This window comes from Chenopodium quinoa, unplaced genomic scaffold, assembly GCF_001683475.1.
Source record: "Chenopodium quinoa cultivar QQ74 unplaced genomic scaffold, ASM168347v1, whole genome shotgun sequence".
Lineage (NCBI taxonomy): Eukaryota > Viridiplantae > Streptophyta > Magnoliopsida > Caryophyllales > Amaranthaceae > Chenopodium > Chenopodium quinoa.
Window position 1 is genome coordinate 1,964,389 of NW_018742798.1, and position 15,846 is coordinate 1,980,234.

Genomic DNA, 15,846 nt, shown 5'->3' on the forward strand with positions numbered 1-15,846 from the left:
CCCATCTCCGCCCCAATTGGGTGGGGATGGGTCTTGGTTTGGTGGGTGGTGGGGCGGAAATGAGGATAAAAATCATACCCACTATGGGTGATGGGCGGGGGTGGATTTTACATTGTACCCGCCCCGCCCCACTTTGTACTCGCCTCACCCCCACCTCACACCCACATTTATATATTTTTAAAAACAAATATATACTATTTTATAAAAAAAATATGTAAATTAAAATATTAGATATAATAATTGTAATAATATTATAACTAAAAGAGTGTAATACTTCTTAAAAAAAGAGAAAAAAAAGAGGGTAATATTAACAATAATTTTTTTTTTCTTTTCATGTAATCTATATTAATTATGTTGAATTGTGTATTGGGAGGTGGGTATTAGACGGGTCTTAGGTGGGGATAAAGTGGGGATGAATATCCACGATATCCAAGTGGGGGGTGAGGCAGGGATGGTTTTGAAATTATACCCGCCGAGGCGGGAATGGGGATTAATTTTGGACGTGCCAAGGGATGGGGATGAAAATTTTTGGTGGGGATAGGGATAGGAAGGCCTAAATCCGTCACGCCCTGTCATGCCTCATTGACATCCCTAATCTCGTCCCACTGACATCCCTACCTATAAAGGTATTAACTCATCCTCTTTCATTAATAATTTAATACTGCCTATTCTATTTACATTGATTAATGACGTACTGTTGGAGTGTTGGCCACCTTTCTTTCATTTCGTTTCTTAGCTGGACTAACAATAACAAACAACCCCTTCTAAAACAATTCAACCCCAAACACAAATAATCCCATCAAACAAAAAAAAACATCAAAATCAAATGAGCAACAACACCACCAGCAACAACAGCAGTGATGATTTCCCGGCGAGGTGGCATCACCGGACGACAACCGGGATCCTCCGAAGCGCCGCCGTAACATTCTTCTCTCTCTTCTCAACATTCTTGTTCCTCTCTCTCCTCCTCTTCTCCTTCCGAATCCTCCTCGAAAACGGTACCGTTTTCGTCACTTCTGTCATCGATCGTGACCCTTCAATCAAATCCCTTCTCTCTCGCATCGACCTCGCCGCCAACAACAACCCCACTTCCGATTCTCTCTCCTCCCCTCTTCGCCACCGTCGTCACCGCCCTTTTCTCCATCTTACTCGCGTCGGAACCCTAGATGATGACTTCTTTTCTGGGGATGATGATCATGATCATCGATCGCTTTTCTTCAATTCCCGGAATTTGAATGTTAATTCGAGCTCTTACACTCTGAATGATTTCAATCACAGATTTAGGTTTTCCAGGATTGAATTTGATGAAACCAAGCTTAAGGGCAAGAATGGTGGGAATTCGAGTGTTGGGGTTGTGGGGTTGGAGAAAGAAAATGTGGAGGAGAGAGAAAATGTGGTTGATTTGAGGTTTTTTGTGGCGGGTTTGGAATTGGGTCGTCGTGATGCAGCTGCGTTGTTCTTTCTTGTAAGTGTACTTTCTGCTGCTTATGGTTGGGTAATTCTGGGGTTTGTGATTACATATTCTTGGGCTCTAGGGATTGTGTTTATTTCTGTTGTGAATGATTTGTTGGGAAAGTATACCTCAATTTTTGGTACTGTTTGGACTGGGTCGAATTTGGGGGTGAAGAAGCTTTCTGGGTTTATACTTATGAGGTGGGCAGTTAGAGATGCATTGACACAGATTCTGGGGTTGTGGTTTTTCGGCGAAATTCATGATCAGTACTCGTTTTTTAAGCTGTTTTTGAGGTTGAAATTGATGCCATTTTCAGTTAGTTCGCCCTGGGTGCCGGGGTATAACGAAGAGATTTCCGGGTTTTTGTTTGCTTGGTTCTTAATGGACACGATTGTGTCGTTCGTGTTTGCTGTGGATTCGTGGGTTACAATTGCTAACACGAGGCGAGGGGGTGGTCGGGAGATTGTGAAAGAAGGGTGTTATTTGCTTGCAACAATGATTCATCAGTCTATTCAACTGAAGTGCTTGGAGTTGATTATGTGTGGGGCTTTTATGCGGTGGGTTTTAGCGCGAGTGTTTGGGAGATCGTTTGCTGTGCTTTTTCAGGCATTGGTTGAGGTTTATTTCATGGTGGCATGGTTGATATTTTACTTTGCTGCGAGGTCGAAAGATGCTCATTTAAGTGGGAAAAGGTTTGGGAGGAGAGAGTTGGAGGGGTTGATTCAGGGCCTTAGGTGATTGAAGTGGTGATCAGGTGACTAAAGTTACCTGCTGGCTTCAGTCTTTGTTAGGGTCTTTGGTGCTGATGTTCAGGCTCATTTGTCAAGTGTGATCCTGTTGTGCAGATGTGGTACGAATAGCATCATTGGTAAATTCGGCGCCCTTAAATGTGTTGTATGTACTGCAATACCACGAGGCAAGAATACTGCTTGTGTACATTTGAGAGACATGATCCATGTATATATTTCTTGCCTTAAATTTTTAGCCCTATTTTTGAATTTATATAGCTGTGATGCCATATATAGCAGGGTCCTAACCCTCTCCTTTATGTTAGCAACTTGTTTTCCAATTCCCATTGTATTCGTTCATAGTGAAAGTTTGGCGAACAAATTAGATTAGTCTTTGCAGCTCCTCAATATGAGAGGGAGTGTGTATAAACCTTGAATATATTCAGACATGAATCAAACTTGCTTGCTTGCTTGACAATATGGTCTTACTCTGTTATTTTCAGTTGTCATCCACGGTGTTCTAATTTACAAGCTACCGAGATAGTTTTGACTTTTGAGTTCATATGCTGGTTTTCATACTGTGTCTATCTATTGTTCATGAACATTTGTGATGCATTGCAGCATTGACATTTTTCTGTTTACTTTGTACTTGCTAGAATATGCTTGAAAAAATTGAATGGGCATTATTTAGTTTTTTACCCGGTGATAGGTGATTATGATTCATGTTGTTGAACATCCAAGACATTCTTGTATGTTCCTGAATGAGTTGAGCTTACTTCTGCGATTTTATAATTGTCACTGCTGGTGTATGGGCTAAACTAAATCAGCTATGATTTTGGAAGTTCTTATTGGTGTATGATTTATGTCAATTTCAGCAGGAAAGCACTTTTACATGAGTTTATTTAGCTTTTTGATGAAGCAATGTGATTGGCACTTGGCTGGTATTGTGGTAAATTATTATTTTATCTTGTGCAGGATTTTATGCTTTGATTTAGATGTGTATGTGTGTGTGTGTGTGTGTGTGTTTTATTTTTAGTATCTCGTGTGTGTGGTTAAGAAGGTTGAGTTTGATTGGGTATGTCCTGGCCTTGTGAAGGTGCTGAGTAGAGGAAGGATCATTTAATTAGGCAGGACTTCATTTTTATCATAAGAGAGGTCTCATCATATACAACAACATATTTTAAGCCCTAATCTCATAAAAATTAACATTTACATGTACTAAGATGTCATCTCAATACCCTTCATTCCCTTGGGGTCATTTTTTGGCAAAGTAGAACCTTAAACTGGTTTGGGAGGGAGCTTTATTTGGCGTGGATTGATCTGGAGTAGAGAAATGGGTGGGATTGTAGGAACACACTAGCAGGGTTGTCAAGCTTCCTACCCAAAGCCTAAGGAAATTCAATCAAAAGTGGTGTTGTTTTCTCCCCTCACTCAGGTATAGGGTAGTTAAGAATTGTTTGTAATTATCTTGGAGAAAAGTTGTGTGGGAACAATTGTTCAATTGTTTTTCCATCATCTTTTCTGCTGCTCTGTGATTTTTAATACATCATTTCTTATTTTTACATTTTGGGGTTGCAGAAATGAGTATCTTTGGATGTTCTATATTAGAAGGGCTTCTCATGGTAGAATGGTTGGGACTAGGAAGTGAGATGGTTTAGCAATTTTTCTACTTTTTCTTGATTTGTGCCTTTATTATGATTCTCCAGATTAATATTTGGTTGATTGACTGAAAACAACTGTTCTAAGGTGTTGGCGTGTTGCCCCAATTCTACTTAAGTTGAAACTTTTTCTTGGTTGATAGGTAGTAAAAGGAGCTGTGTATTGTTATGCGTATCATGTGTCTTGCTAGGGGGAGATGAGTACCTGTCTGTTGTATTGTAGGCTGTTTATATGAAAATAATTCACCACTAATTAAGGCAAAATTGGTATAAACCACCTTTTTTGACCAACTGTTTTGAAAAAACCACCTTTTTTTTTTTTTTACTAAACCACCTTTTAAGTACCTAAGTTTTTTATTGCACCACTCCTATTTCAAATTTTGACGAAAAATTTAACCGAGACGTCAAAGGGGCCTACAACTTGTGCTTTTCCCTCCTAAATCATTTGTTTTTCTCTCAAAAACATTCGATCCTTCCCTCTATATAAATGCATGACTAAATTGAGTAAAGCTCTAAAAAAAAACAAACCTAATTTTGCTGCAAAAATTAAATTGTAGTCTTTGTTCATTCTCAAACCCTAAATTGAGGTAATTGAAGTGGATGGTTGAGATGGAAGGGAAGGTTTTGATGTGGTTGATGATTTGGAAGTGGATGGTTGAGATACAATTTGTTAGATTTGAAATAGGGGTGGTGCAATAAAAAAACTTAGGTACTTAAAAGGTGGTTTAGTAAAAAAAATAAGTTTATTTATATGAACAGTTGTGTGCGCGCCTACTGTGTTGTAGTTGTAGCACTCGTGGGTCTTTTATGCGGGCTTTCACTGACATAATCTTACAGGTTCATTGGCTGCTAAAAGAAAGAGGATCCCCAGATTAGGTTTCTAGTCAAGAAAATTTATGGCAAATGACAATGCTTTAGCTTTGCTTTGGTTCATGATCATGGGCTATCTACACAAGTCTCTGTTAGGTGTTAAGTGTGATTGGAGATAATTTATCTCAATAAGGGAATGTTTGCTGTGTTTCCCTGCTAGCTCAATATATTTGGAAACAGAAGTATGGCAATGTTCTTGTGTACATCCACCCTAAGGTGTTAGAGTGATTTGGGGAATGCTCTTGAATTGGTGTCAGAAGATAAGATAGGGTTAGTTTTGGGTTCTTTTATCTTGTTTAAGTGAGGAAGTTTTGGGAAGGAAGGAGATAAGCTTATTCTGTTGAAAATTGCAGTCTTTGCTATCATATGTAATACATTTGTCTATGAGCTAAATAATGGAAATTTTTTTTGGAAGCTAAAAAATGGAAATTTTAAAGATGGATACTCTCCCAAGCATTTGGCTTAGGGTATTTAATTTCTTTCTCTCTCTCTCTCTCTTTTTTATTTGTTTTTTTTTTTTTTTTTTTTTTTTGGGGGGGGGGGGGGGGGAAGGGTATTAATTGTTACATTTGTTCCACAGAATAGCTCAGAGATACCACTATGTAGCTTCTTGAGATTCACCTACTGGGTGCATCATCTGGCTGGAGTTGCAACTCAATGATTTATTTGTCTTGCTTGATTTTTAGTATAATACCATCCAGTATATGAGGGTTAACTTTACATGCTTTCAAACGCCATTTGTTCTGAGTGGTTTGTTACACACCTTGCAGTTACATACTAGCATTAACATTTTGTCTGTTTTGCTACCTGACTGATGAACTTGCCATCCTTATGTAGCCAGCTGCATTCTGTCATCTGTCATTGTGCTCCTTCAGTAATGAATCTATTGCTTGCGTATTATTTCATGATATCTCACCTCTATTGTCTTTGTATCAAATTATTAATTACTGTTTTTTTCTTGTTTAGTACTTCTGCTACATAAGTATCTATTAAATTGTTAATCCTTGTTACTTATGTTTGCCAATTGTAGTAAGAGAGTATTTAAGTGTCAAATTATGGATGGGCAAAGTGGCAAACTACGTAAAGATCTTTGAAGACACCAACTTTTGCACATTCTGTGCCAAGAGGGTCGCAAAGCAGTTCAGTTTGCTCATCACATCCATATTTTGTCATGAGTATTCTCTTCAGTCTCTAGGTTTGGTCTACTGCTCTTTTGATAAAAGATATTTTGTCCGGAAATTACTGCAGATTTGAGTGAGCTTTAAGTAAGTACACTTTGTGCATCATCTTGGTTTTTGGTTGCTGATGTCTGATGAATGGTGGAGAAAGACAACACTCTTATGAGACCAAAAAAAACAAATCTCATACTGTCATAATGCTGCCTAAATATGCAGCTGTGTTGTTGTCCATGGAGTTGATCGACTGCTTTATTGTTTCCTTTCTTCTCTCTCTCTTCCTTGTTCTTCAATTCATTTAAACACTGTCCTTTTTTCTTTTCAATTTTTTCTTTTTCCTTTTTGATGACTGGCAGATCAATTTTTGCAGAGAAGTAGATACTTGCCTGATGGAAATACTTTCTAGATGATGAATGTTATTTGATGTATTTGTATACTCAATGAGAGGGGGATGATTTAAGTGCTTTGCTTCTTTAGATTTTAGTGGCATTTACACTTGCTTTCAATGTAAAATTTTGGTAACCATCCAGTAATTTATAGTGTGTGGCTTATCGTCTTGATTGAGTATAGCTGACAGTTGTTAACTGTAGTTACAGTTGAAGTATAATCCGGAGTCTGAATTTTGTACTCGTACTTGTGTTTCTGTACTACGGCTGGTTAATTGGCAGGCAATAATTATGTGTGGATGAGTCTAGGTGCCTGTAACCGTTAGCTCGGCTTCATTACAAAAACTTGAAGGAAAAGTGTATACTACGTATATGCTTGACCAACAATGTTACAAGCTAAAATTGTTTGACAAAACTACATTAAGCTAAACTTGCTAACTTTTTTTTTTTTTTTTTTTTTTTTTTTTGAAAGCACTTTTGGCTAGTATTTAGTTGCAACTGTTTTTCAGTTTTCTAGGTAGTTATGTTAATTTGTTGTAAGAAAGTTTCATCGAGTTAGCTCGACTCTAAATAACTCATTCCGTATCAGCTTATGAAACTAATATAATCTCTCTTCTTATCTCTCTCTCTTTGTCTACCCTTTTCTATATTTCTGCATTCTGTTTCAGTCAATTCAGTACACATATCAGTACTTCAGTAGGAACTTGCCATGAGTTCAACAACACCGACGACATGTAGACTTTGATTTCAATACGTACGATGATTGGATCGATATTCTACTTTTTACTTATGCTGTTAAGCTTTTAGATTTGTCTATAAAACTGATGTTTAGCGATGAAAAGAAGTTGAAGGGTGATAAATATATTTGAAAATCATATTTATATAATTCGTATATATTATATGCTAAAGTTGCCAAATTGCATTACCAAAGACTGCTCGGTAAATACTTGTAAGAAATACCGTAGATTAAAATTTAATTGTAACAAAGTTCTATAATTTTCCATGATCAAATCCGTCAAATTCATATTCCGAAAAACAAATTTTAGGATCGTGTTACATTTTCATACTTCACAATTTATCAGATAACTGCAACAGAGAATTGACAAACTTGTCAACTGAAGGGATACATATTGCAGCAAATATCAGTATATGAAGATTCGAAGCTGAAATCTTGTCTAAGAAATTTTATAAAGCGACTTAAGAATAATACTGAATGTCTGAAACAATTTCAAACATTTACAAAAAATAGTAACACTTCTGGTAGTAGAACCTCAGAAGGAAAAAATCACACAGTATAGCAGGATACATCAGACAGCATGGCCGATCATAGGATAGCCGTATTGCAGAGGATAATTATCAGCAAATCGTTGCCCTAAGTCAGCGTTGTAGATTGAACGATTCATCATCAGATTGCATTGCAGAGGAAAATTATCAGCAAATTGTTGCCCTAAATCACCATTGTAGATAGAATGAACCATCGTCAAATTTTGTTGCAGAGGATAATTAACAGACCATTGATTGTTATCAGTTGAAGCAGTACCCTGCATTGGAGCGCATTGCAGAGGGTAATTATCAGCATAACTCGATCCTTGATTGTAATCAGTGAAGCTAGTCGAAGTAGTACCCATCATAGGAACACCAAGGAGAGGGTAATTATCAGCATATCTCGACCCTTGACTGTTATCATGGTAGCTGGTCGAAGTAGTACTCATCATTGGAACGCCTTGCAGAGGATAAATATCAGTATATGTCGACCCTTGAGTTTTATCAGTGTTGCTACTAGTGGTAGTACTCATCATTGGAATGCATTCGAGAAGATATCTATCAACAAATCTCGACGCATGATTTTTACTCGTAGCACTACCCATCACCGGACCACATTGCAGAGGATAATTATTTGTTGACCCTTATGAGGTTTTGATGATGATGTTAAGAATTGAGCAAACTTCCTTCTAATAAGGATTTTCTAGTGTTGTGATGTTGGCAGGTTCAGTAAGCATAGAGGGCTGAAGTAGGAAGTGGGACAAAGGAACTTTAGAAGATCCATGAGGACAAGTAAAAGACAGAAGAAGAGTTCCAGCAATGGAACTTCCCGAAGTTTCTCAACAGGAACTTCAAAACGGGTTGTAACGACCTGGTTCCGGTGTAATGTTGGGGCAAGCTTCAATAACCAAGGATCAATGCAAAGATCAAGATATCAACTGAAGAAGATGGACTTCATAACTTATAGTTGTGTAAAAGATAAGTTTGTTTTCGTAGGATGATGTAAACATATAAATGATAGATATGCATGGAACTTATTAGAAATCAGATAAATCTTGGTAAACTAATTAATTCGTAAAAGATAATTTTAGTTTTATGAAAAAGTACTTAATTGATTTTATCTTATAAAATCTGATTTAACTTGGTTTTATCTTTTTCATAAAAACTTATCTTTTAATTAAAACGAATTTGATAAGATTTGGTTTTTAAATAAAACGGAATTAAATCTGTTTGGTTTCGGTTTTTAAAGAGATAAGATTAGATTTTAGTTTAACTTATCGTGTTTACGAAAACCTTGCTTTGTGAGCTGGAAGACCTCTATAAATATAGGAGAAATTCAGTGAAGCAAAGTGAGAGTTTTAAGCGTGAAAACCACTTAGTGCTTAAGAGTAACTTTGCCAAAGTTTAAACTTTATCATTTTGATTTCGGGTTTCATGTGTAGCTTTCCATTTATGTGTTAGAGTGTGTCTTTGCGTTGTAATTGGTTTTGGGGTGAGATTGTGAATTCTCTTAAATTCACGTTTGAGTGTATGAGTTTGAATTCTCTAAAATTCGAGTGGTAGTCAGTCACTCCGAGTGTGTCTTGGGTTGCACAGTGGGAAAAAGGAACCTGAGTGTGTCTTAGGTCGAGAAAGGAACCTGAGTGTGTCTTGGGTCGAAAAAGGTTCCTGAGTTTGTCTTAGGTCTGATAGGATAGGTTCTTATCAATCAGCAAGTGTCTTAGGAAGAACTTGCGAAGCAAAGGTCTGTGTAATAGGTTGTACTAGGAGAGTTGCCTATTATAGTGGAATTTGTTTATAAGTCCCGATAGGGCCGAGGTTTTACTTCCAGTTAGGCACTGGATGGTTTCCTCGTAAAACTTGTTGTGTGCTTTAAGTTTCTTTATGTTTTTATTGTTTATTTCCGCTTAAGTTCCGCGATTGGAACCTACTACTATTCACCCCCCTCTCGTAGTAGTTCATCTAAACTAACATTATCAACAAATCTTGAACCTTGATCGATTTCGCCGAAATTAGGAGTATTACCGATCATATCCATGTTACAGATATCTTTATTATTAGGTGTGGTCAGTGAAGGAAATGTGTCCTCGACTTTAGTGCAATTACTTAATATAATCATGGACCGTATTATGGAGATAGTAATTCGTTTATTTGGGTCGTCTATACGTCTTGCTAGAGAATGCTATAGAACTTTGGGTTAGTAAGTAACAAACCCAAAGCCCGCCTAAACGGATCCTACAAGGTCACACATTAGGATTGGATCAATAAAGAAACCCGAAGCCCAGAGTGGGCCTTAGGGTGACCGGACAAATAGGGAAAGGGGAGAGAAATCCTAACCTAATTAATAATAATATGATTATATATTAATTAGTTAGGGATAATTAAAATACACTGTATTCAGTTTTCTGAAAAACAACGTAAGTTTTCTCTCAATATTTTCTCTCTAAAATTGGTTCTCAACTCCAAGAAAGGTGAAAGGTTTTTCCCGTCCAACTAGCATTGGTGGAGTGTTGATTCAATCTGGTGGACCGAATAGAGGAGTTACAATTGAGGCTCTTTATCTCCGGTAGAGAAGAAGATTGCTAAGAGGATTCACGCTTCAAAGGTTAATTCTAAACTGTTATGTGATCTTTATTTGTATATGCATGAGATCCTGTTTAGGTGCGTATGAATGTGATTCATGAAATTCCGCTTAGAGTACCTAAAACCCTACAGTGGTATCAGTTAGCCCCTTGCATATAATTTATTGATCACAATAATATGATTATTTTGATGTGTGAATTAAGCTAATTTTAATTTGATTAAGTGGAGGAATTGAATTATGGATTAAAATAACCTTATTAGAATATGATTTTAATTGATTGGAATGGATTAAATTGTGAATTTAATTGCTCAATTGCCTCTAACCATATTTTTTTTAAGAACCCTAAAGCCCCAAAAATTTCGAATTTAATGGTTATGAACCCTAATTTTCGATTTTAATTGTTAAGTTTATATAATATAATCTATTTTTCATATTGAAAATTGTTTTGATATGTTTAATTAATTCATGAAAAATTGGTTTTATATGAATTGGGGATTATTTTATATGAAAAGCCCTAAATTAATTAAAATGGAGATTTTGATTAATTTTTTCTGAAATTATGAGTTTGTGTTTAATTATAATTAGATTACCAAAATTAATTTTGCAAAAATTGTGAAATTAATTTAACTCAAAGAAAACAAAAAAAAAAAAAAGGAATTAAATTAAAGCTTGAAGGAGCAGCCACGGCTGGGTGGAAGAACAGCCACGGTGGCTGCTCTGGTGGTCGGAAAGGGCGCAGGGGCAGCGGCAGGTGGTCGGTGAGGGCAGGAGCAGAGCTGAACCTGCAACTGTTGCACAGTTTCAGCTCTGCTCGAGCTGATAGGGGAGCTGGGCAGCAGCCTGGTGCGCCGCTGTGGCTGGGCGATTGCCTGCCTGCGGCGGGCAGCTGCTACGGTGGCTGGGCTTCGGCCTGGCTGCTGCAGTGGCTGTGACGTGGCTGGGCAGCAGCTCAGTCACGCAGCTCTGTTTTTCATTTTTAAAAAAAAAAAAAAATTTGATAAAAATAAAAAAAAATTCTGATTTTATTTTTTGGATAATATTGAAAAACTGATTTAAGGGGATATTGAGCAATTCCAATTAAGGTTGTTTTGAATTGATTATAAGATAATTACATAATTTGATTTTTTAATCTAATTAAAATTAGTTGGTTAGCTTAATTTTAGGATAAAATCTATTAGGTGGTTAGGATTTCAGTTTATCAAATATGATTTATATTCTAGGATTTCCTAATTAATTGATTTATCCACTTGACATAATTAAGAATATCTGATATTTTAATTGTTGGCAAGTATAATATGTGATATTATTATGTGGCATTTATATATATATGATATATTATTGCTATAAATGACTAGTATGGCCCTAGATTTAAATTATAATTAAATACGATCTGCGTATCGTTATGTATTTTTGTAATTTAAATACGATCTGCGTATCGTTAAGTATTTTTGTAATTTTATTTAATTAGAAATTAGTTTAATTATTTAAATTCTTTATTAATCCAAAGAAGAGCCCAGATGAGAAGGCCCATGATGAAGGTGGATGGAGATCCATGAAGAGTCCAAGGAGGTGCCCATTCAGGCTTAGTTCTTAGGATTAGGGGCCATACTAGCTCATATTTAATTTTGCATTTTATTATTATTCTTAAAATGCTTATAAGTTTATTGTATGTATGTTATCAATGCGCTAGAGTTCACTAATTAATAACGACATAATAAACTTAGGTCCCGCAAATATTGAGGTTTGCTTTTCCAAATATAAAGTACTTATTAACCCTTAATTAATAGTAATAGGTCATGCCTCCGCAGGGTATTGTTATTAATTTTGGGAGGTGAGGTAAAATTGCGAATTTTGCACACTTAATTTGGTTAACCTCAACAAAATCATCAAAAGCATTTTGGGTTTTGAAGCAAAGGGACAGTTAAGCATGAGATGTTTTTGTCTAACCAAGAATTACAAATGTTGTAATTAGTAAAGAGTTTACTTACCTTGAAAATATAATTTTAACAAAAAGGCCTCCGTCTGCTTAACGTTGCATGTTGATAGGATCTTGGAATCACTTACTCAAATAGGGACATTAAAATTGAATAGAGTGCTAAGTAACCTAGAAACTATTGCATGTTTTAGGTGCTTTTATAAACATAAAATTGATCTTTGCCTTTTTCTGTCTGTAGATATCATGACTTATAACATCAACAACTCGATTTTTAGCGTCTGTCCCTTCCTTGAGAAGGATAGGCTGAACGGAGAAAACTTCATCACTTGGGAAAGGACCCTAAGACTTCTTTTAAAGTCGGAGGGTAAAGAGGATGTCTTAGAAAACCCACTTCCAGTAGTGACTAATGAATCATCTGATGCTGATAAACGTCCTGCTAAGCAGGCTAATGATAGGTCTACTCCAATCACTTGCTTCATGGTGGAGGCTATGGAACCGGACCTCCAAAGAAGGTTTGAGACCAAAGATGCTTACACCATTATGCAAGAGCTTAAGGCAATGTTTCAGAAACAGGCCAGGATTGAGAAATATGAGATCAATAAGGAGATTTTGGAGTGCAAGATTGAAAATGGTGAATCTGTTCGCCAACGTGCTTTCAAAATGATGGGTCTTTTTGAAAGCATGGAACGTCTTGGATTCCCTTATAGCCAACAGTTGGCTACTTATATCATTCTCCATTCATTGCCTGACAGCTTTAATCAGTTCAGGATGACTTTCAACATGAATGAGTCTGAAAAGACTTTGACTCAATTGCATGGGATGCTTGTCAATGCTGAAAGGAACATTCCCAAAGAACCAAAGAAAGAGGTTTTGATGGTTCAAAAGGGAAAGGGTTTCAAAAAGAAGGGGGCAGGCAAGAAAAACAAAGGCAAGCAAGTTGTCAAAAGTTCTAAAAAGCCTAAGCAGACCGCTAAACCAAAAGTTGCTGCGGAAAGCAAATGTTTCCACTGTGAGAAGATAGGTCACTGGAAGAGAAACTGCCCCAAGTACTTGGAGGATAAGAAGTCAAGTGCTTCTACTTCAGGTATTTATGTTATAGAAGTTAATTTGACTTCTACTTCTTTATGGGTATTTGATACCGGCTGTGGTTCTCACATAGTTAATGATGTGCAGGGACTAAAAAGAAGTAGAAAACTAGCAAAAGGCGAGGTGGAGCTTGGCGTCGGAAATGGAGCAAGAGTTGCTGCACTTGCCGTCGGAAGTTATAGTCTGCATTTACCGTCTGGATTAATTTTAGAACTTAATAATTGTTATTTCGTTCCGTCAATTACTAAGAACATTATTTCTGTTTCTGTTTTTGGTAATGAAGGTTTTTGTTTTGAGATTAAGAACAAATGTTGTTCCATTTCTTACAATAACATGTTCTATGCTAGTGCAAAATTGATTAATGGCTTATATGTACTTGATAGGACAGTACAAGTCTATAACATAAATAGCAAGAAACAAAAGTCGAATGATTTAAACCCAACATATCTATGGCATTGCCGGATGGGTCATATAAACCAAAAGCGCATCCAAAAGTTACAAAAGGATGGAATCCTTACATCATTCGATTATGAATCATTTGATGTATGTGAATCATGCTTGTTGGGGAAAATGACAAAGTCACCTTTTACTGGAAAGGGTGAAAGAGCCAATGATCTCTTGGCACTTATACATACAGATGTTTGTGGTCCTATGAGTTCAAAGGCAAGAGGTGGGTTTAGTTACTTCATCACCTTTACTGATGATTTAAGTCGATATGGGTATATCTACTTAATGAAGCATAAGTCGGAATCATTTGAAAAGTTCAAAGAATTCCAAAATGAAGTACAGAATCAACTTGGTAAAACAATAAAAGCATTACGTTCTGATCGTGGTGGCGAATATTTGACCCAAGAATTCGATGATCATCTAAAGGATTGTGGAATAGTTTCACAGCTAACTCCACCAGGGACGCCACAGTTAAATGGTGTGTCTGAAAGGAGGAATCGAACTTTACTGGATATGGTTCGATCAATGATGAGTCTTGCTGATCTTCCAATTTCTTTTTGGGGATATGCTCTAGAAACAGCTGCACACACACTAAATAGGAACCCGTCAAAGGCTGTAGAAAAGACTCCATATGAGATGTGGAATGGAAAAGTTCCGAACTTATCCTTTCTTAAAATCTGGGGTTGTGAGGTCTTTGTAAAACGTTTACTGTCAGACAAACTTGCACCCAAATCAGATAAATGTCTCTTTGTGGGATACCCAAAAGAGACAAGGGGTTACTACTTCTATAACCGTCAACAGAACAAAGTGTTTGTTGCTCGTGATGGTGTCTTTCTTGAAAAGGAATTTATTTCCAGAAAGACAAGTGGGAGTAAAATAGTTCTCGAAGAAATTCGAGATGAGCAACAAATGGATGTGGATCCAACCACGTCAGAGGCGAGGGCGCATGACTCTGCTATGACAGGTCAGGTGTCAGAGAAAGCTAATTCATTAAGCGAAACTCCTGTCATCCCACTTGAATCTAATTCATGAGAAAATCTTCAAGATATTGAAGAGAATATTTCTATTGATGCTCAAGCCCCACATTGGTCGAGTAGAACAAGGATCCCAAACAAGCAGTTGGTTGATTTCCTGTTAACAGAAGACTCTGAAATATTGATTTTGGAAAGCCTACTACCTACAAACAAGCTTTGACGAGCCCAGACTCTGAGAAATGGCTTGAGGCCATGAAATCTGAAATGGACTCCATGTCTGAGAACAAAGTTTGGACCCTAGTCGACTTGCCTGATGGGGTTAAACCTATTGGATGCAAGTGGGTGTTCAAAATAAAAACAGACAAGAATGGAAATGTCTATATCTATAAAGCAAGACTGGTTGCAAAAGGATTCAAACAAATACATGGTATAGATTATGATGAAACCTTTTCTCCAGTGGCAAAGATTAAGTCAATTCAGATACTTTTGGCGATTGCTGCACATTACAATTATGAAATTTGACAGATGGATGTCAAAACCGCCTTCTTGAATGGGTTCTTGATGGAGGATGTGTACATGACACAACCTGAGGGTTTTGAGGATCCAGAAAATCCCAAAAGAGTTTGCAAGCTTCAGAGATCCATTTATGGATTGAAGCAGGCGTCTCGGAGCTGGAATCTTCGATTTGATGAGGCAATCAAACAGTTTGGTTTTCTCAAGAGTGAAGAAGAATCTTGTGTCTACAAGAAATTTAGTGGGAGTAGCTTAGTCTTCTTGGTTTTGTATGTAGATGACATACTACTCATAGGAAATGACATACCAATGCTTGAGTCAGTCAAGGAATGGTTGAGAAGTTGTTTTTCTATGAAAGACCTTGGAGAAGCTGAGTACATTTTGGGAATCAAAATCCATAGAGATAGGTCTCAAAGGATGCTTGGACTGAGCCAAGAGACTTATATTGATAAGGTTCTTGCAAGGTTCAATATGGAAAACTCTAAGAGAGGATTCATTCCCATGTCTCATGGCATTTCGCTTAGCAAGAGTCAGTGCCTATCGGAGCCTGATGAGTTAAAGCGAATGAGTAGCATACCTTACGCCTCGGCTATCGGTTCTATCATGTATGCCATGATATGCACTCGACCGGATGTTGCATTTGCTCTGAGCTTATGCAGCAGATTCCAAGCAAATCCAGGTGAAGCACACTGGACTGCGGCTAAGAACATCCTAAAGTACTTGAGAAGGACTAAAGGAATGTTTTTGGTCTATGGAGGAGTAGATGAGTTGGT

At 37.1% G+C, this 15,846-nt stretch overlaps 1 protein-coding gene across 1 annotated transcript; it reads left to right on the forward strand.

Annotated features, from left to right (window-relative positions):
* The first annotated feature begins 400 nt into the window (after positions 1 to 400).
* Positions 401 to 2,659, forward strand: LOC110724962. The gene has a single exon (XM_021904445.1). It carries the CDS (start codon positions 827 to 829, stop codon positions 2,189 to 2,191), a length of 1,365 nt encoding a protein of 454 aa, XP_021760137.1. The 5' UTR covers positions 401 to 826; the 3' UTR covers positions 2,192 to 2,659.
* Positions 2,660 to 15,846: the final 13,187 nt, after the last annotated feature.

Bases quoted from the DNA above. Each gene is read 5' to 3' on its own strand.
- LOC110724962 (XM_021904445.1), top strand. From the start codon at position 827: ATGAGCAACAACACCACCAGCAACAACAGCAGTGATGATTTCCCGGCG.